The 20,394-nt window shown below is 44.4% G+C and overlaps 1 protein-coding gene across 3 annotated transcripts in view; it reads left to right on the forward strand.

Moving 5' to 3' along the window:
• The window catches only part of spg (dedicator of cytokinesis spg), a 212,128-nt gene that overhangs the window by 27,013 nt on the left and 164,721 nt on the right, over positions 1-20,394 (forward strand). For all 3 annotated transcript variants that reach the window (XM_075896109.1, XM_075896111.1, XM_075896110.1), the window contains exons 9-13: positions 2,528-2,660; positions 9,345-9,430; positions 10,293-10,498; positions 12,107-12,461; positions 15,176-15,273. In XM_075896109.1, coding sequence (XP_075752224.1) covers positions 2,528-2,660; positions 9,345-9,430; positions 10,293-10,498; positions 12,107-12,461; positions 15,176-15,273 — 878 coding nt within the window. The remainder of the gene's footprint in view (positions 1-2,527; positions 2,661-9,344; positions 9,431-10,292; positions 10,499-12,106; positions 12,462-15,175; positions 15,274-20,394) is intronic.

The following is a 20,394-nucleotide window of genomic DNA, read 5'->3' on the forward strand; positions in this document are numbered from 1 at the left end:
ACATTTTAATCCAATTTAAACAATTAGACACGATGAAAAGACAACACTTTCTATTACCCTACCGACAACAGATACCACTTCATTCTGCAATGTTCGTCAATAGGGAACCACTTTTCACACAGAAGTCGTTGTTGGCTTTTTTGAGAGAAGTTCGTACCTTTCATATCATGTACCTGGGCATCCCGTAGCGCGACCTCTCCTGGGAGGTCTCCGCTGCGGTGGCTACACTGAACAAAGCACTTGCCTCACAACCCTTGGACGCAAGGGTGTGATCGAATGAGGCACTTGGGCTAATGCCATGCATGTCTACCATGGTTTTTTATTGTCACAAACTCACGTCATCCATTGACACTACACACTTTTCACGACATGGTCATGATTTTATTGCTACTATGTTTTTACCCGCCTTAGCACGAGGAATTTTAAGGTCCTTATACAGCCGCTTATCAGAATCATTGTCATCATCTCTAGTCCCATGAACTGGTGCTTCATGGAGATTCGGGACTGGTGCTTCATGGAAAGTGATTCATGGAGACACGGGACAAGGTCCCTGTTGCTCGAGCGAGGGCAAAGGCGCTCGCGTTGGCTTCGGAGAGATGCGGGTCGGCGTAGTCTGGCAACGCACTAGGACACTGCATCTCTCTTCGGCCTAGCGTTCGGAAGGGGGGGGCAACATAAGGTAAGCATTCGCCGCGGGCGCAAGCCGCTGTTGTTTAAGTTCGAACGAGCCTCAAACAAAGGGAGCCGATAGACGGAAAAGAAAAGTGCGCTTACCCCTATGTCATCTCTGGAGAGGTCTCACTCACTCCCGATGCGCACGCACGATACGTCTGGAGAGACTTTGGCATCTGCTGCCGGGGGAGAGGGGTTAAGCGTCACTTCTCGCTCTCCCAGCATGGAAGACTGCGGAAGAGAGGAGAGTCATGTCGGGACATGAAAACGGAGAGAGAGGCGGCAAAGCCCACGCAAAGGTGGTGGGCTAGCCTCGATTCCCACATCCCCCTCTCCTAAAAAAAAGTTTGCTTACGCCCGTGTCGTCCCCGGAGAGGTCTCTCTCACTTACACCCGACGCGCGCGCCCGCGAAACGTCCGACTCCGCGCACGGTGCCACAGTCGACATCTGCTACCGGGTGAGAAGGGTTAATACATCACTCCCCGCTCCTCCAGAGCGGAAGATTGCGGAGGAGAGGAGTCATGTCAGGACATAACTCTCCTCTGACATGACACAAAAAGAGGCGGCAATGCCCGCGCAAAGGCTGTGGGCTAGCCTCGATTCCCACAATTCATAACGCTATATCTATTGCAAGACCATTTTTTACTGACTTCATTGTTACCAATATTTTGTTATACCTGAGTTCTTTATATCGAGCTTTGAGTGTATAATGTCCTTTATGTCTGTTTTTTGACGTTAGCTGAATGAAACAGGGAAAAAATTGCAATACTATATGGAATGAGATTAGATTTTTTTTTAGCATAGTGTTTGTGTAAGAGCATGTGATCGATGGCAAAATGTGGGATGCTCAATCTGTCGTGCTGTAATCAAACCTGCATTTTCTCTTTGCCCAACTCTGATGCTGTGTCTTTGCCCGCTTGTTCTGTCATGGCCTGACAGTTTCCTCTAGAATGCCTACATTCACATGCCATGTGTAGCCACCTTAGAGAAATGTATGATGATCCTCGTCTACGAAATTTGCGAAATAAGTCAGCATGAAAGACTTTTCAAAAGACACAGTACAACAGGATGAGGGCTGAACTACTAGCTCGGAGTTGGTAGTTTGGCACTGGTCCTGATGTATTGTGTCTGTTGTCGTGTCTTTCGTGCTGATTTGTTTTGAAAATGTCGCACCAACTTGCCCAGACAAAAGCGCTCCTCAAGTAAATCTTCCTCTATTGGCGTGGCAAAGGAGGAGTTTATAACGCAAATATAACCAAGCGATGCTGATGGCCATGATGCCACACAACAAACACAGTGCTCTCAGCGCCAGCACCCAACTGTGGTGTCTGCCCTGGTGGTCTGCATGGCTGAGTGCATGGACCACCCTCGCACTCTATAAAGCAAGAGCTGGGTGGGGCAGCCGGTTGCTTGCGGTGCGTTTTCTTTCCACGCTGCTACTGTTGGACGTCGCATAGTCGGATTATTTAGAGACACGCCAGTCGTGGGAGATGCAGCTTATTCATGACTTCTTCTTGCCTTATGTCCAGAGAAGCTTATGTTATCTGCAAAATGCTTTCTTTGTTTCTTACATTTTCATTAGAGAAATTTTGAATGATATGAATATTTCCTATGGGCCCTCTGAATTCATATCGCTGAGGTTTTACTGTATCTTGTCTGTGTCTTCTCAATCTATGTTCACTGAACATTTCATAAAAGCAACACAATGTAACCCATTTTATTGAAATTCCTAACTGTTTTCTCTCTACACACAGGCTCTCTACACTCTAGTCAGTCTAGCAGTTAGGGTTAGTTAACAGTATGCTAATAGCTACATTTGCGAGAATCACAGAGTCTGGGCGTGTAACATTGCAGGTCGTCTGCTGGGGGACAAGGGATCTGGTGACCACGAAAGCTACCGAAGGCCATTAGCCTGCGGTGTCATTGATCTGGCAACCCTACCGTGGGATGTGGGTGGCGAGACTGAGCACGCCGTTCGACTAGTCACGTGAGAGCCTTCTCTCAAATGTAGCTAGTTGTTGTGAACTTTGGCCTCGGGTCAATGTGCATGTGATCATGGGCAGACATCAGGAACGTATTTGTACAGGCGTCGGGATACACTTGAACCTCACTATGACGAACCGAGATATAACGAAGTATTTGTTATAACAAAGTCAATGACAAATAGTCTTGCAACAGATGAAGTATTAGAAATGAACCTTTATAACAAAGTTCCAGGTATAATAAACTTATTTTTGTGTAAGATGCAAGATTTTTGTGCTTGTTATGAGGTTTTAGTGTAGTATGATGGAAATTAGTCTGTACTTCATCTCTCTCCTGTTTTCACAGTGTTTGCATCAATGTGAACTAGGATGTCTAACTACCAATTTGACGGTTATTAACATATATTACAGATAATAAAAATGCCAGTGAATGTTACTATTTTTATAAAAAGCTTTCAGATTAGTTCGTTAGTGATCTTAGAAAGTGCTGTTGGGACACCACAGTTCTAGCCTTGTAAGTGAATGTTGACGATGTGTGGCAGCTTGGGCTAGTTGGTGTGGCATGACGATAGTTATAGCGCGAGAACAGAACGACGACACAGAGACAAGAAGGACATGAAGGACACGAGCGCTCGTGTTCTTCGTGTCCTTCTTGTCTCTGTGCCGTTCTGTTCTCGCTATAACTATCGTCATGTTGACGATAGCCGCAGAAGAATGTAAGTTAACCCTTTGTGTCTCACCGGGACACGTATGTCCTACTTTACCATCTGTAGGAAACATCTTCTCACACGTCACCCGTTGCAGTTACGCAACGTTAAGTCACTCATATCTTACCCAAGTCTTTGTAACCTTGAGGAGAATTCTTTTACTAAGCTTTGGAAGGGCATATGTAATGTTACAATGCCGTTGAGATTCAGTGAATATTTCTATGGTAGCTTTTGAATATTACTCATCTTGAGATAGACAGAACCTGACAATCAAAATGCGAAATAATTTCCTCTCTTTCTGGTTTTGAGAGAGGTGATTTTAGCTTTCAGTCATCTCGTGTTTCTGTAAGTTCGACGCGTAATAACTTGAACGATAGATGGTAGAGTGCTGTGAGTTGCAAAATTTTTGGTGCGAAGTGAATTGGTATATTGAAGCGTGAGTGTGAATCGAATCGATATATTTTGAATATTTTCATAATAGTTCAAAGTGAGATTGCAGAAAAAAAAATGTTGGAGAGTATTTTAAGAATAATTTTATGATACGCACTACATTAAAGTGTTTCATCTTGCTAGGCTGATGAAGTTCTGGTGGGGTGGTATTTCATAGTTATCTTATCAAGAATGGGCAATGAAAAGGCCGTATTGTATCAATACATAATTTGGTGCGACCAAAGTGTTGCTGCCAACACTTTACTCGTGAAAGGCAAAGATGCTATTCCTTCAGCTTCTCCTTTCCTTCCAACTTCTCCGTAAGCCCAAATGATGTGGCGGACAAGGGTGTGCTCCCTTTCAGTGTGGAGTTCCAAACCTGCCTTGTAGACGCGAATATACTAGAGAATTTGAAGTTTTGGATGATAAAATCTTCAGCGTTCAATTTTTTAAACTTTTTGCCCAAATTTCAGGTCCAAAACAGCATTGATTGAGCCCCCACCTCTGCCACATCTATGATCTCCATGGTGTAACTAGTGTTTTCTTGAGTCAATACATTGACAACCGTAGTGGAGCTTGAAAGGCAGCTTTGTCACAATACAAAAGTGTGGCGAGGTGAAGCATTGAGTGCGAGGCCCACCACTGGACGATAGTTATAGCGCGAGAACAGAACGACGACAAAGAGACAAAAAGGACATGAGCACTAACTTCCAACTGAGGTTAGCGCTTGTGCCCTTCTTGTCTCTTGGTCGTCGTTCTGTTCTCACCCCATAAGTATCGTCATGTCATACCAACTACTTAGACCAAACTGCCACACCACCACTGGAGGCGCGAGTGCTGCAATCGCTGTGACGTGCAGGGTTGGATTACGTGATCTCGCTTCGCTCTGGCGAAGGAAAGCTGGCAGTTAGATGCATTGCTTTTAATGGCGACTTCGCATCGTTTTCATTTTCGAACAGCGCTGTATTGCTCTGAGTTCATCTACGCGGACTTCTGCAGATTTACACAATGCGGAAAGTTGCAGTAAACGTTGAAGGCGGCGTGCCACAGTGCGCTACGTACACGATGACACTGTCGCGGCCGCTGGCAGCGCCACTGTTACCGCTCTCTGTCTTTGTTTTTGTAATTGTTTTTTCAAGCCCATGCAGTTAAAATGAGCACAGACCATGAATGTTGACATGAAAGCAGAACGTTTCAGTTCCTGCACGGGAGCCTTGTTCACAACGAAAAATGAATGTGCAAACAGTCTGATTATGCATATTTTAAAATGGGACCCTGAATCGTCAGAGAGACTATGCATATTTTAAAATGGGACCCTGAATCGTCAGAGAGATTATGCATATTTTAAAACGGGACTCTGAATTGTCAGAGAGTCAAGATACAGCTCAGAAGTCCAGTTTCTTTTCCTTTGTTTTCGTTATTTTTACCCCTTTCCGGTCTTTTTTGTGGCCAGTCGCTTCTGGGCGTTCGGCAAGCATGTTCGACGATACCTTCTTTCTTGCATCATACATGTGCCGCTCTAATCTTTGCTAAAGGTTATTTTTCTCCCTACGATAGCTATTACTGCAGTCTGCGCAACCACCATCCTCCTCCCCGGGCGTCCGTCCCCATGTGTGTACGCGACCATGCAGGTTTCCATCCACCAGTAGTGGCGTAGCCAGGGGTTGGCATACCAAGCCCCTGTCCCCGCCTCCTCCCAAACTTTTTCATTGTATATAGAGCACAAAATAACGGTCTTCCACACGTGCCTGCCCAGCCCCGAGTTCTAATCAAGGAGAGGCCCTGTGCGAAAAAAATTTCTGCCAATGCGCCTGCCGTTCGCGAATTCAGCTCGCAGGGTTCCTTGCTTATAGATTACGTGTGTGGATTGTGCTCATAGCCACTGTCACTTCCTCTTAATATTGTTTTGATCTACAGGTGAAAATGTGGTCAGCTTCAAAAGCTGATTCGTCTTCGAAGAGCTGCCATGAAATATCGCACAGCTTATGAATGAAACTGCAAAACAAAGACCCTGGATGCAAGCAATTATACTGAAACATAATTTTGCCGTAGATCACGGTACGTTAGACCTCGCAGTATGCTCATGAAGATAATGATACAGCTAGCTAATAATCATGATTTACCCCTTTGTAGAAGCTCTGGAACTGAACCAATCGTTCATAATTTTCACCCATGTGTGGCTATACGGTGATCAAATGTGTAACGTGTGACCACCGTGGAAATCTTGTGCAATAAATATTAGGAGCGCTAGTGTGCCACCGAGAAAAGTTACAATTCTGAATGAGGCATGCGCGTGCCGTGGTTCTTATGTTTGCCCGCATTCATAACAGAAAGGTTGCGACTGTAAGAAAGCTGTGTTGCTTCCCACAAAGCGGGGAATACGCTTTGTGGGAAACGCTGTGCTTTGTAGGGTTATTCGTTTTAAACATAAATGTAAATTGTGCATATTTGTCATATCAACCGCGGCCCGTCTTTAGATGCAAGCCTACAATGAATGAAGTAACGTGGTTGCGTGCATTTCTCGCAGAAAAGATGAGTTTCTTTACCGTTAACATTTATTTGATGCTTCAATTCGACACGAACTGAGTCGTCACCTTTAACAGAGGTGGCGTGCTTGGTCGCCGTAGTTTTTTTTATTCAGGTGGCCATAGCAGACGACGCCAGCAGTCGGGCATTGTGAGAAGCGTAATACTTTTTCGGGGAAGCTACTTAGCACATCATAGAGTCAGGGAAGAAGCTCCAGCAGTATTTTACTGATTTCATTGAGTGAAGTACAAGAAAAATACTGATAAAAGACGTGAAAGCGGCTGCGGGCTGCGCCTGAGAGGGCGGCGGAGCAATCCAACCACGTGCGTCACAGAAAGGCCTTCGCATGATGGCGCCACAGTATGCCCTCGCGCCCAAAAATGAGTATTTGAAAGGGTCACTTTTAATTGGATGTTGACTGTATGTCTTTAAAATTTTCGACCGTAGCATAGTCTACGGTCAAATCATGTTCCCTCGATGAGGTTCACAGAAACGACTGTATCCAAAATATGAGAATGCGGAATATGAGAATACAATAGGTGAAGCAAATTTAAAGTCTGAAGGGGTTATTTTCAATCAGACGTTGACTGCTTTTATCTTTCCCTCTTTCTGAAATTCGAATAGTTCGAATAGTAAAAATTCAGTGCAAACCGAATAGCAAACACTATTCCAAACATATTTGAAATTTCGAATATTCACGTGCCCTTAATAAATGCATCTAAACAACCCGCTGAGAAATTGTCCTGCTAGTCCCTCAGCGCGATTGAGGATATTGATAAGTGGAAGTATTTTTCTTTGTATCATATACCTCTTGAAAACTAGGCGCATCTTCTGGGACAATATCTGTACTCGATAATTTTGACAGTGAAAGCAAGGACAGCCAAACGGACAAGAAAAAAAAATTGGCCCCCGTATCATCATGTTTCACTGCAAACACTGTTGAAAGACGATAGTCTTGCTTGTGGAGAGAGTAAACAAAAGGTTTATTTGTGAAAAAATTGGTGAATTATATTCTGGAAGCGCTGCATTAGAGAGTCTCGATCCATGCAGCGAAAGCGAACAAGCGCATCGAGGCACGTTAGACATGAACACTATCTGGCAGTTATCTTCGAAAACGAAGGAAGGCGTGTGCACCCATGGAGAAAGATGCGCGCCTGTCTCGGAGGCGATAAGGTGTAGAATGCAAAGTGATGGGTAGGTGCCACCATCGTGTTATCTTAGCAAAATGTTGGAAACATTTGCCTTTTCGAGCATCGCGTTGCTCGGTCAGTGCAGCGTGATAAACGCTACGGCCCTTAGAATTACTTATGAGTGCCTTCTCTAGTATAAAGATGCACATAAAAAAATATCGACGTGTTGTTATGGTGCTTCAGATACGCGCAATAATTGCTTTTCAATTGAAAATCGCACAAGTAAGAACGCTCAATCTTGAGCAATATTGGTGGGCGCTGTGGATGGGGTTGGCTCTTTGAGGTATGGTTTGGTGCTGTTTGGGGTATTGTTAGCGCGGACAAACCGACAAATGTACAGACAGACAGATAAATAAAAGTTTTTGCGTCGAAGGTCCCCAAGAAAGACTCTTTAAAAAGGCTTTAAAAAGGCTTATGCATGCAGTGAAGTAAGCTTTCCAGGAACAGACCACAACACTTTGAAGGCTCATATCAGGTGCAACTGCAGGTTGTGTTGTGCTGAAATGAGGTCTGCACAACTTGCTTCTTCACAACTTGAGAGGTGATACTCTGTCCCACTTGCTTTGGCTGTTTCATCCCAAAATGCCCATTGATGCAATTGCAAGATGGTGTCTTCATGAGGCAGTGGGACAGTGTTCCCACTTCTTGAAAACTCTCTCGTGAGTCAGTGGGACGTAATGTCCTACTTTTTAACAGTAAACTACTGGCTTGATTTTGATAGAATTCGTTTCATGCTACTTCTTTGTAGTTCATATCAATATACCACAGCTGGTTTTTATATTACCATGTAAAAAGTATAGGAGAACCTACAAAGGTTAAAGAACACACTGTCCAGATCACTATTAGTAATACAAATCCCTTCCCTTCCCCACACTCTTTTCACTGTGGTGCCATAAAAGACATTTGAAAGCTTGACTGTCTTGGGTCCGTTAGATTCCGGAGGGGGAGTAAATAAAATTGTCGTCAGCAGCTGTGTCTCTGGTTGGTACATGAGAATTCAAGATGCTCTTTTCCTGTTCTGGCTTACCGCTTAGTTTACAGTAAACATTTCTTGAAATTTGATGGCTGTAAGAATGCGGGAAGCTTCTCAACGTCTTTTCCCATCTCTGTCATGAGGGCCTTTAGCAAGCCGCACCACAGGGGAAAATGTTGTCTTGGCTCCATTGTTACATTTCGAACAGGAATTGGAAACGTGGCATGCAATACATAGAGTTCTTTCTTTTCTGGAAGACCACTGATTGCTTCGATACCATGGTCATGCATGCTCTCACTGTCCACAGGAAGGCCTTGATTGCTCATTGGTATCCTTGTGGGAATGTAGCGCATAGGCAAGATAACTGCTGGTCTTTAAAGTAGCAGACTGGATTACAAGAGAAGACAAACGCACAACAAGGATCCAAAAATCAGGGTTGGCAGATGACATTAAAAAGTTTGTGAGTATAACGTGACTACAGCAAGCACTAGATTTGGTTAATTTGTGAAACAAGGTAGAGGCCTTTGTGCTGCAGTGGGCGCAGTCGGGTCTTGTGGATCGTGTTCTTCAAACAGACATATGTGTGTGTAGCCTTGTTCTGTGCTCTGGCCTTTTTGGTCATGGTTGTAGTACTTTTTTTCATTCTGTGGTCCTATACCTCATGATTGACATACTGTTCTTGTGGTATGGTTGGGGTGCAGGGTGCCCAGTAGATGATCACGTTTGATGGATTTTCGACACAGCAGTTCAGCGGTGCTGTTCCTAATAAGAAAAGCTGCCGGTACCATCGGCAAGACTGCAGATACTGTCAGAGATGTAATGTGATAGCTGTCACTACAGTACCGTCCTGTATATTGTGTGCAGATGCAATGAGGCAGACTTCCACCAGTTGCACGAATTGATCGTCCGCAAGATGGGCCACAAGATGGCGCCCCTGCAGCCCAGTCTAGGTGAGTGCACAGAAGTGTTTGTGTTCTGATGCCAGAAGCGGCTTGAGTGATACCCTACTTTAGATACTCCAACATGTTCAGATGCGGCCCCCAAAAGTGAATGTGTGTGCACAACAGCCCATATTTGTAAACCAACCTTATTTTTAGCTGCCGTGGTAGCTGAATTGTTGAGGTGCTTAGCTGCTGACCCGAAAGATCCTATCCCTGTCATGGCAGTCCCATTTCAATGGTGGCCACTACTAGAGGTCTATGTACTGTGCTGTGTCAGTTATTTAAAAAAAAAAAACAGCTAGTAGCAATTATGTGAAGCCCTTCATTGTGGTTTCTCGTAAACTAAGTCTCTTTAAGATGTTAAATGAGTCTAACTGCCATCACGCCACCGCTTCAAACAATTCTCATGGCTCTTGGTTTAAGACTAGTGCACAACTTCCCCACCACAACTTCATTTCGACGTCTGGGTGGGTTGGGGCTCTTTAAGGCTTGTCTAACTGTGTCTCAAGTCGACAAGGAAGGTTTCAGTATTTTTCTTTTGTACCTGAAGTGTTTTGCTAACAACAATTAACATAACACTACCTTAATTAACAACAATTACCTTTTGTGAAACTCAATTTCTATGACCGACTGAAAGGAGAGACCACGTTTGTATACATGTGTTGGAAACTTGAAAGATGTATACGATGAATAGTGAAGTCTGTAATCAGTTGCTTTTTTCATAGACACCATAGTTCGGTGATATTTTTATTGTTCATTAGCAGGTTAAAAGGCGCGATTCAATAATGGGGGCCGTTGCCTTGGAAAAAGGCAAAGGTTTGACAAATCACGGACTGAGTTATGGAAGTCCCGCCTGCCTGCTTGCACGCAGGACTGAGTGTGTGCCTGCGACCAGTCTGTGATTCAGAAGAAGAGGGCACGCCTGTTGTGCGCATGAGGGGTTTTCCAGAAGTGATCATGCCAGGAGATGTGCGCAATGACCTCTACCTGACCCTGGACAGAGCTGACCTTGCCGGCCCCGCCAAAAACATAGAGGCTCGTCTTATGCTGGTGGCCGCAGATGGACGCATCCTTCAGGTTGGTGACAAGCCTCAGAACTCTTCGAAGTTTGAAACTAAAGCCAATGATTATCCTTATTGAAACGAGATGACAGAAATTTGCAGCTTCAGTGTGTAAAACATGGTTGGCTAATAATGAGAACACGGGAGCGGGTTGTTGTGTGTCCTCTTTGTTTACCTTCCATTTTTACTAATTTGCTTAGCTTTCCTAACCCATATATGTCAAAATATGTCTGCCAAAAGGTATAGCTTAAAACCTTAACATTCAAAACTGAAGCAGTGAGAGGGAACGCATGTCAAGTTAGGATGATGTACAAAACGAGCCTGTACTTTCGAATATATTCTCATGAGTACTTGAAATTGCAAAAGTAAAAGTGATGTGAGAAAGTACCGAACACTTCCGCTAGTTGTTTTTTGTCTCAAGGGTTGCCATGAAAATGTAACATTTGTGAGAGCCTTTTTAGTGCTATGTTGAAAATGTTCCGGATTTCATTGGTTTATTGGAAGACAATCTTGCAAAGTTTTCGCGAATTTATAGTTCTCAAAATAAATTACAAAATTGTTGTGCCAAGTACAAGCATCGTCATTTGATAAGCTGAAATAAAGTTGAAATTTTTGGTTTTGTGCAGTTGTGGAGAACACCTCTAGGTTTGCAAAATTGCATTTCAGAGCATCACTTGTATAAGAATTATGGTTAGGAGGCCTAAGAAGCGAAACTATGCCAATCACAAGCACTGGAAGAACCGTTGCAGTGACCTCTGCATAGACAGTGGCAAGTGTGTTCAGAGAAGCGTATAACCAGCATTGACAAAAGTCAGTGCAAGCACTGTGTGCAAAAGAAATAAATTGGCACTTGGAGTGGGATATGTGACTAGTGTCCTGCTATGGTCAGTTGCTGGGGAACATGTGCAGTTTGAGTCACATGAGAGAAGTTTGTTCCTGGAGAGTGAGTCAAGATTTTGCACAAGGCTTTCGTATCCTCTTCAATTTTCTTGTTTAAAATTTGCAAATGTTGTGTAACATACACACACACATGCACGCGAACATGAGCAAGTACGGAAAGAAGTTGTGTTTTCTCAACTTGAGTGGCCCTCAGATACAGTTGTAGTTTATTATTTAATCTCTGTAATTTACCCCGTTAAAGAAAAAAGCCTGTTGTGGTGGTTTAATGGCTAAGGTACTCGGCTGCTGACCCGCGAGTCGCGGGATCGAATGCCGGCTGCGGCGCCTGCATTTCCGATAAAGGCGGAAATGTCATAGGCCCGTGTGCTCAGATTTGCGTGCACGTTAAAGAACCCCAGGTGGTCGAAATTTCCGGAGCCCTCCACTACTGTGGCTCTCATAAGCATATGGTGGTTTCAAGACGTTAAACCTCACATATAAAAAAAAAAAGCTGACTGCCAACGCTATGTCATTGTAAAAATGCTACGAGTAACTAAAAAATTATGCTATGCACTCAAAGGTGCACACTTCAGTCTGTGCTCCCATGTTCACAAATGCGAAGCTTTTAGAGTAGGTTTTAGGGAAAGGGATGAAGATTACATTCACAATACTAATCCCGAACATTAGTTGGAGGTCACCGACACTGATACCACCGACGCTTGAGCCCTTTCCTACATATTCGCAGGGCTGCCTGAGTGGTGGCGTGGGCCAGCTGGAACCATCGTGTGAGTGGCGCTCTCTGGTGTTGTGCCGCACGTGCACCCCTCGGTGGGGCGAGGCGGTGCACGTGCGGCTGCCCTTGGAACCCCTGGAAGGGGCGCACGTGCGCGTGGAGCTGCGCCACTGCTCGGCACGCAGTGGACGCGAGCCACGTCTGCTCGCCTGTGCCCTGCTGCCCCTGCTGCAGCGGGGCACCGTGCTGCCCAATGGCTCCCACGAGCTGCCTGTCCTTCGAGCAGACCCGCCGGGAGGAGCCCAGGCTCGCCACGAGGCTCTGCACCTCACCACCTTGCTCATCTCCACCAAGCTCACCCAAAACAGTTGAGTCAAAGGAGAAGAAAGCTATTCTAGACCACTTAGCACCAAAGCTGTCCGACCGAGTCAAAATCACCTGGCACAGTCGTCTAGTGGTTATGGTGCTCGACGGCAGTTCAGCAAATCGTGGAATTGATTACCGACCGCAGCAGCCACATTTTCAATGGAAGCGAAAATTCTTGAGGCTAATTTATATGAATGTAGGTGCATGTTCAAGAATGTGGTCAAATATTCGGAGTCCTCCACTAAGGTGTCATGCATAATCACATCGTCGTTTTGGGATGTAAACCCCAACAATTATTATTTTACCTAGTCAAATCTTCTTGGTTGTTAAATGCATAAAACGCGGAGACTAAGCAGAGATATACAGAGAACAAGCGCTTGTTTTTGTCCCCTCTTTTTCCCGCTCAACAAGCACACGCTAGTTGGCAGTTTAAGAAGCTTCTAAATATACGAATCAAGCACCACACATGTGTCACTGTCGGCATCCTGTGCCATTTGTTAACATTGCAACAGCAGCAAAAAGAAGTGGTGTTACGTTTTGCAGTAATTTCTGCACTAATAAGCATCAATATGATGGAAAGTTGATAAATTGCCAATTTAATAATTAATATTGAGGCTTAACTATGTTCAAATTGAACCTCATATTGCAGAGTACATTATTTGTCACATATAACCTACCTCCTGCGTATTACTAGCACCCCCCAACTTTAACTCAACGAAAAGAAAGGGAAACAAAACATGCATATATGCTCTGAATATATAACCTACCCCCTTCTTTATAAGCACATTTTGCCCGTTTTTTTTCTTCTGCCAGGTTATATGCAAAATCATGCAGTATATTGTCACTGACATATTTTATGTGTGCATGTGAGGTTGCTGCAAGAAAGTTTGAGTGATAGGGCAGTATGAAGACAAGGTATTTATTTTCAGTAGCGTTTAAAATGTAATACTCTCTCAGTAGACAGAAATTAAAACGGCAACCTGCTTAAATGAAACTACGATCCCTAACATGATTTCACTTGAATTATGTTCCCCTATTCAACTCTCAGTATACGTAGTATGGGAGCTTTTGGTGACTGCGAGTGCTCCATCTGAAGCAGAAGAAAACAATGTTCGTGGGTGCACTCACGTCATGCAGTTAGCAGCTGCTGGCAGCAGGCAGTTGCGGTGGATGCTGAGTGCTATTAAGGTGATTCTTGGTCTTTCTTGGTCTTCTTCTTGAGGGGTTCTGGGACAGCTGCAGTCTGAAACCCCACAATAGTTTTCACGTGACGTCAGAGACAGGTTCTCTGTGCTGGGTGCATCATCAAGATGGTGGCGACTGTGACTTTTTACCACATTAGAGAGTGTCAGTGTAGAGGAGGACACAGTCACAGGTGTGCGCATTCTTCTGTGCTCCTCCTCTGTTTGCCAGTCACGCCAAGGGATAACGGGAAAGAACGCGAGGGGGCACTGGCACTAATGTGATGTCACCATTTCTTGCCTTGCGCGTACGAGTAAGAGTTCATGCACCAACTCAACCAGCTAGTACACCAAAATGGGGACCATGGTGGCGTCAATGAAAACTACCTATAGAGAGCCTCTGTTAAATGTAACAGATTTTCTTTGTTCCTTCGCGATGTGTTGAATGAGAGTCTAGTCTATAGGTTTCGTTGAGTGTGGGTTTCTGCAACCACAACTTGACACTGCACTGGCCAAGCGGCTGCACACTACCTGTAAAACTGAAAAGAATGCTTAGCAATGTTTGCTGCTGGGTTAGTTGATACATGACTGAAGTTGAAATGTGCACTTGTCTTGGCGGTTGCATTTTCGATGAAGGCGAAATTGCTTGAGGCCCGTGCACTTAGTTTAGGTGCACGTTACAGGTCTCCAGGTGGTCGAAATTTCTGGAGCCCACCACTACAGCTTCTGTTATAATTATATGAGGGTTTTAGGATATTAAACTCCAACAATTCTTAATTAATATTGAAATGTGCACTTGTCTGCGACCTGTGTTGTTTGTCCCTGACCAAGCATTAGCAACTAGTCAGTTCAACTTAAGCCGAAAGGAATGCATTTCCAACATATCGTACTAAAAAGAAAGGTTTTCGTGTGACACGTTTGCTGCTGTGGTTTTCCATCAAAACCTGGGGTATTACCTAAATTGGTGCAGAACTGAAGCTCACTCACTGTAGTGAAAGCACGAAATCATAAATTATAGCTAAAAACACTAGAGCTTCAGTCTAAAATCGCATGAAAGCAACACAACAATCTGAATTATAACACTTAAATTTATGGTGGCTTTTGCTTCTTCTTGCAATAGCACTCACTTCTTTTGTTCAAAGAATCAAGCAAAGCTTGGTCTAGTGTCATGTTTAGACAGCCGCAGAATTCAGTGTATCAATTAAATTAGAATGGCCGTGCCGCGGTGGTCTAGTGGCTAAGGTACTCGGCTGCTGACCCGCAGGTCGCGAGATCGAATCCCGGCTGCGGCGGCTGCATTTCCGTTGGAGGCGGAAATGTTGTAGGCCCGTGTGCTCAGATTTGAGTGCACGCTAAAACACCCCAGGTGTTCGAAATTTCCGGAGCCCTCCACTACGGTGTCTCTCATAATCATATGGTGGTTTTGGGACGTTAAACCCCACATATCAATCAATTAAATTAGAATGAAGAGATTTGAAATGATTGAGATCTGCTGGATGCAGGGATAACAATGTGGATGTGCATGCCTGTGCAGGAGACCTCCTGGCATTGTTGCGCTGGAAGGAGCAGCCTGATGATGTGCCACAGGCACTGCTCGGCCTTGCCAAACTGGATGGCGAGGAAATTGTCAAGGTGGGCAGCATTTGGTTCTCTGAAGTTTTGGAGTTTGTTCGCTTGTGGTTTATTTTAAATCATGTCATTTTGCCGAGAGGAATATAGCGGCTATGGCCGACAAGGACGATCGCTCCCACCTCTGGACAGCATTCACTTTTGGCGATACTTTCACAAAATTATTGCCAGATTGTGGGGTCTGGAGGTGGCTCTTGGAGTGAACGAACACAGCAGACAAGGTCAGAACAAACCAAACACATATGTATTTAACTACTTTTGATCGATGATATTGTCAGCTGAATCATTATAACATCAACTGTGATCCACACGCTAAACAACCTTACACATAATTACACAACTCTCAACAACACAGCAAACGCAAGGCGGCGGCGTCAACGCCTGACTCACCAGTGGCCCCCCTGCAGACGGGACGGCCTGCGGTGCCGTGCACCGTGGACACACTGCAAGAGACAACCGTTCGCGTCAAACGCCACCAGGGAAAGAGACCAGCTCATTTCTTGCTCGCCGCTACCAAGGCTTGTTGCCGCCGGCGCTATATCATGATGATGATGATAGTGGTGATCAACACTTACGAACACAGCGCCACCTACCGCCCCATAGCTGTAGCCCGAAATGCGGCTTTTGGGCGAGACACGTGTGCCACGCGGCGCAATCAACTTTATAGGGGTGTCAGCACCCCCATCAGATGCATCCGGGTCTCCGAGCGATACTGTTCTTGACCCACTGTATTAGCACGATGTGTATTAGTGCACTGTGCGAGACTGCAATGGCTCTACACAGCCGAATGCTTTGCAAAAATACAATTCGAAAGAAGTTTAAAAATACAGTCCTTGTTCTAGCTCGTTAGAAACTGCCGCACAATAGCACACTCGGCCATGTCTTGCCAATGGATAAAATCACCAACAGTTATAAATATATGCTACACGCTTGTCTGATGACACCAACACAGGAAATACAATGGCAGTGTCATCAAGATCAGAATGTCTGGAGCCCCGTGAAAGCACTTGTGATGATGAGCCTAAGCCAAGGTTACATCTCTCGGCAAGAAACTAATGTTGAATTGCAATGGCAGATTCGGATGAATTTTTGCTGCCCTCAGTGGAGCAATCACATTCCAATGGCAGATTGGGGGTGTGAATTGTGTATTCCTATCGCGGATTGGGAGCAACCGCAGATTATTATTTGCTCCGTGGAGCAAAAATTCTTGCTCCACGGACATCGCAGATTTTACCGGAAATTTGCGTGAAGTAGTCTGTGCGCCCGCGTTTCACCCACTTCACGGCCAGATGTTTGTAGCGCGGGTAGCCGTGAACAAGTAGGAAAACGCTTCGTCCCCCTCTCCCAATGCCTCCTTGCAAGATTTCTGTGTATCGACGACTCCTGTCGAGGCATGCGCGTTCCAATCGCAGAATCGTGTTTCTAATCGCCTGTCATGTGCACGCTTTTGTCCTTGGTAATGTAGAAAAGGCACTGCCTGGTTTTTAGAAGTGCTCGTGAAGAACATTCCGGTTGATGGCCCGATGTTGATCGCCATGGCCAAATGGTTTGCCGCTGTACTTGAAACAACTTCACCAACAACAGTGGGTGGCTTCACCGATATAAGCAGTGCTACAACATCGTTGCCAAAACCATTTCTCACGAAAGTGAAGCTGTTAGCAGCCAGGACATCCACCAGTGGGCGACGAAGGAGTGGCCAGAAATTTCCGTGAAGTTTTCTCCCGCTGAGATCTTCAATGCCTGGCGAGACGTGAAGACAAACATAGTGGTGAACTGCTTCAGCAAGGTAGGCGTCAAGACTGTGGAACTCGCGGAAACCGGTGAAGACAACGAGGATGAGCGCATGAACGACGCGTTTCCAGAGTTGTGATAAAATCGAGACTAGTGTCTTCAAAATTTCCGAAATCAAAAAGCAGGCCATGGTTAGCTATTTTTATTCACGCAAATAATTCATTATGTTGGGGCGTGTGTGTGGAATTAGTTGTCATTTCTTAATGCACCTATTGTAGGTGATGATCCGCTACAGGTAAGCTCTTGGGGCCTCTATTTTTTTATATCGAATTTTTTAATTTTTGAACTATTCGTAATTTCCTTAGAGTTTTATATATCTGTGTTCGACTGTAGGTGCTACACGTACAGCAAGTTCGGGGTGCAGTCATTATGCTGGAAAGAAAAAGAAAAATCAAATTTTGACAACAAATTTCAGGGGTATGATCATTGCGTGACTGTGATCTTTATTTGAGTAAATATAATAATTGCTTGTTCCAATGTTGTTTTGATGAGTGCACTGTTCTTATGCATTTTATGTAGATAATAGAGCTGTGCAAATGGTAAAATTCAGGGTATGAAGCGAATTCGGATGATGAAGTGAGTTCGAATTGAAATATTTTAGAGTATTTCTTGAATATTTTTCTCATAGTTGAACCTATTTATAACGATCCCAGATATAATGATCTATCGGGTATAGCAACCATATTTCGGTGCACTTACGATTTCCCTATGCTACCTATTGAAGCTGCATTCACATATGCCGAACGTTCTTCAAGACCACCTATTTTGACAGTGACCAGTTCATACACGGTTGCAGCAAAAATATGGTTCATGCGAAACTAAAGAACAGCTAAAACGGCCTTCTAAAGCATCAGGAAGGCACTCGATCACACATGCCCCGCTAGTTTGATTGCCACAAGAACATACCCTAGATCAGAAAGCTCCGTACACAGATTTCGGATGCTGCGAGCGAGGTTGCTTGCTCTCCAGACGTTTCTTCAATGGTAGAATGGCAATGAAGAATAAAGAAGAAAAAGAAAGAAATAAGAGGCAGCATGAAGCCTGTCAGTCAGCTTTCTCACGGCAACCTTTCCTGGCGTTGTTGTCTGCAGCTTTGACCTCTAGCTACGATGAACCATGGAATGCACGAAGCCATGAAATGCAATAAGTGATGACACCACTATGCGCCACAAAGTATCTCTAATCTTTTTGGTAACAGCAGAGACCGATCGATCAAACGTAACGACCTCCGCATGATTGCGTTGAGGCCTAGAGATCGGAGGCAATGTGGTGGCTAGCGATGCACGTGAGATGATGACTTATTGCGGACAGCCTTATCACAGGCATCTGTAGCTATCTGCTTGGCTTCACATGTGGTGTGCAGCTGAGAAGTACCAGCTGTATGAACCGTACTGGCAGCACAAACCGTACAAGCGTGGGATGCTGCCATTTGCAAGTTTGCCATCGAGTTGTGCGAGATAAAGGGCGCGTCACTTTTTGGAAAAAGAGCTTGCTTGTGTGAGTAACAGTGGCAGCGAGAAATGTAGATGCACTAACAGCGAGCGTATAGTGTGTGTTTTATTAGATGACATCCCAAGAATGTTGTGCCTTATCGTACAGGACCGGTGCAACAGCGCGGAAATGTAGAGTGCACGTTACTTGCAAAAAGCTAGTCTTTGTGACGTTGAACGAATAGGCTAGACTTATGCACGGTCCCAAACAAAGCGGGCACAAAGAATAGACAAACGTACTTGATACAGCAAATGGCCCAGCAGCGATGATGCAAGCCGAGTAGGTGACGCGCTGCATGCAACAGCGAGGAATGACCAGCTTCCCGTGACGGTACTGCAGTTAAATCTGGATACTACGTTTCAGTGAAACTGTGTCGGTTCGTCGCAGTGGCGATTTAATTCACTTGTGCTTGTAGCGGGTGTCTCTTCACAATGCGAAAAAGCTTAACTCGTCACTAGGGGGATTGTCAGCACTTAAAAAAAAATAAAAAAAAACATTAAAAATAGTTGGTTGCTTGTAAGTGCGGTGTTTAAAAGGAGAGTCCGTATAAAATGATATACTGATATAACGACCACTTTTTGCGTTACTCTGGAGTTCATTATAAATGGTTTTAACTGCACTTTAAAGTGAAATTCCCAAGATTCCCTAAGCATATTCTTAAGAGAGCAGCAATTACGAGTCACGAACATGGTTAAAAAACTTATTTATTTTTAAGGAGGTATGTGGCTTTCATATTGCGAAAAAAAAATTCATTTTATGAAAACTTTATTTTCAGTTTCTGTAGCTCCACTTCTGATCCCAAAATATTTTCACTGAAAACTTTTAGAAGTGGGTGAAAAATTTGTTCTCCTTGCTGAGGTGGCAGTATTATTGCGGCAACATACCTTTTTCAAACACACTAGCACCGCCAACGGGCGCGCAAATGCTTATGGGGAAAGTTGGTAAGCCGCCGCGATGAGCGCGCGGGCACTCGCGCTTCAACTGTCCATTAGCACTGTGCTAGCGCTTCTCACATTGAGCGAACTCCATGAGGTGTGATATATTACTGTGTGATTCAATCACAAACTTGAGTGTTTGGGTGCGATGGTCTGTATGTGTTTTACACTTTTCCCCCTCTTCCACCTGCTGAGTGGCTCAAAAGTGTCAGTTAATGATTATTATTATCTTTTAGTGTCAGTCCACCATCAGCCTAAATAAAGAACAGTACAGCTTGGTTGCCTAAAAGGTGCAAGTGCTGTCCATAAATTCGCTGATGCACTAGAAATCAGTGTCCTATGATGCCGTTTACAAGTAAATTGTACGGTTCTAGTATATTTAAAGAGTGCTTTAGAAATGATTTCTATATCGTAAAGTAAAATACGTTGATTACATCACTGCAGGCCACTCGCAGCATATGCAGCTACCAACTTTCTTTTGCACTGTACGTGCAGGTTATTGGAGTAAAGCCTACAGGGCAAAAAGAAGTAGGACCAGAAAACAAATATGCATGAGGAAAGGTTAACTCACAACTTAAAGGTTATCGCACATGTCAACAGGCATACGTATATAAGAAAACGGGGGTGCATTGCGCATGTCACATAGAGGTACAAAAAGGACAACAACCGAGGCATGTTTTTACAGTTGATTAATAAAGTTAAGTTTCTTGTGTTGTAGTGATAGCAAAGGCAAATTTACTTAAACAAGGTGCGGAGTTCCTTATGATATGCCGCCAGGATTTCTCGCGTGGTCTGGTTAGGTGACTGTGCATGATTACCAGGCCTTCAAAAATGAAATCGCATTTTCATAACTGAAAACGTCAGGTGTGATGACATGGTTTCAGTCAATGAATTTCGATGCTGTCTA

The sequence above is a fragment of the Rhipicephalus microplus genome, chromosome 5 (assembly GCF_043290135.1).
Source record: "Rhipicephalus microplus isolate Deutch F79 chromosome 5, USDA_Rmic, whole genome shotgun sequence".
NCBI lineage: Eukaryota > Metazoa > Arthropoda > Arachnida > Ixodida > Ixodidae > Rhipicephalus > Rhipicephalus microplus.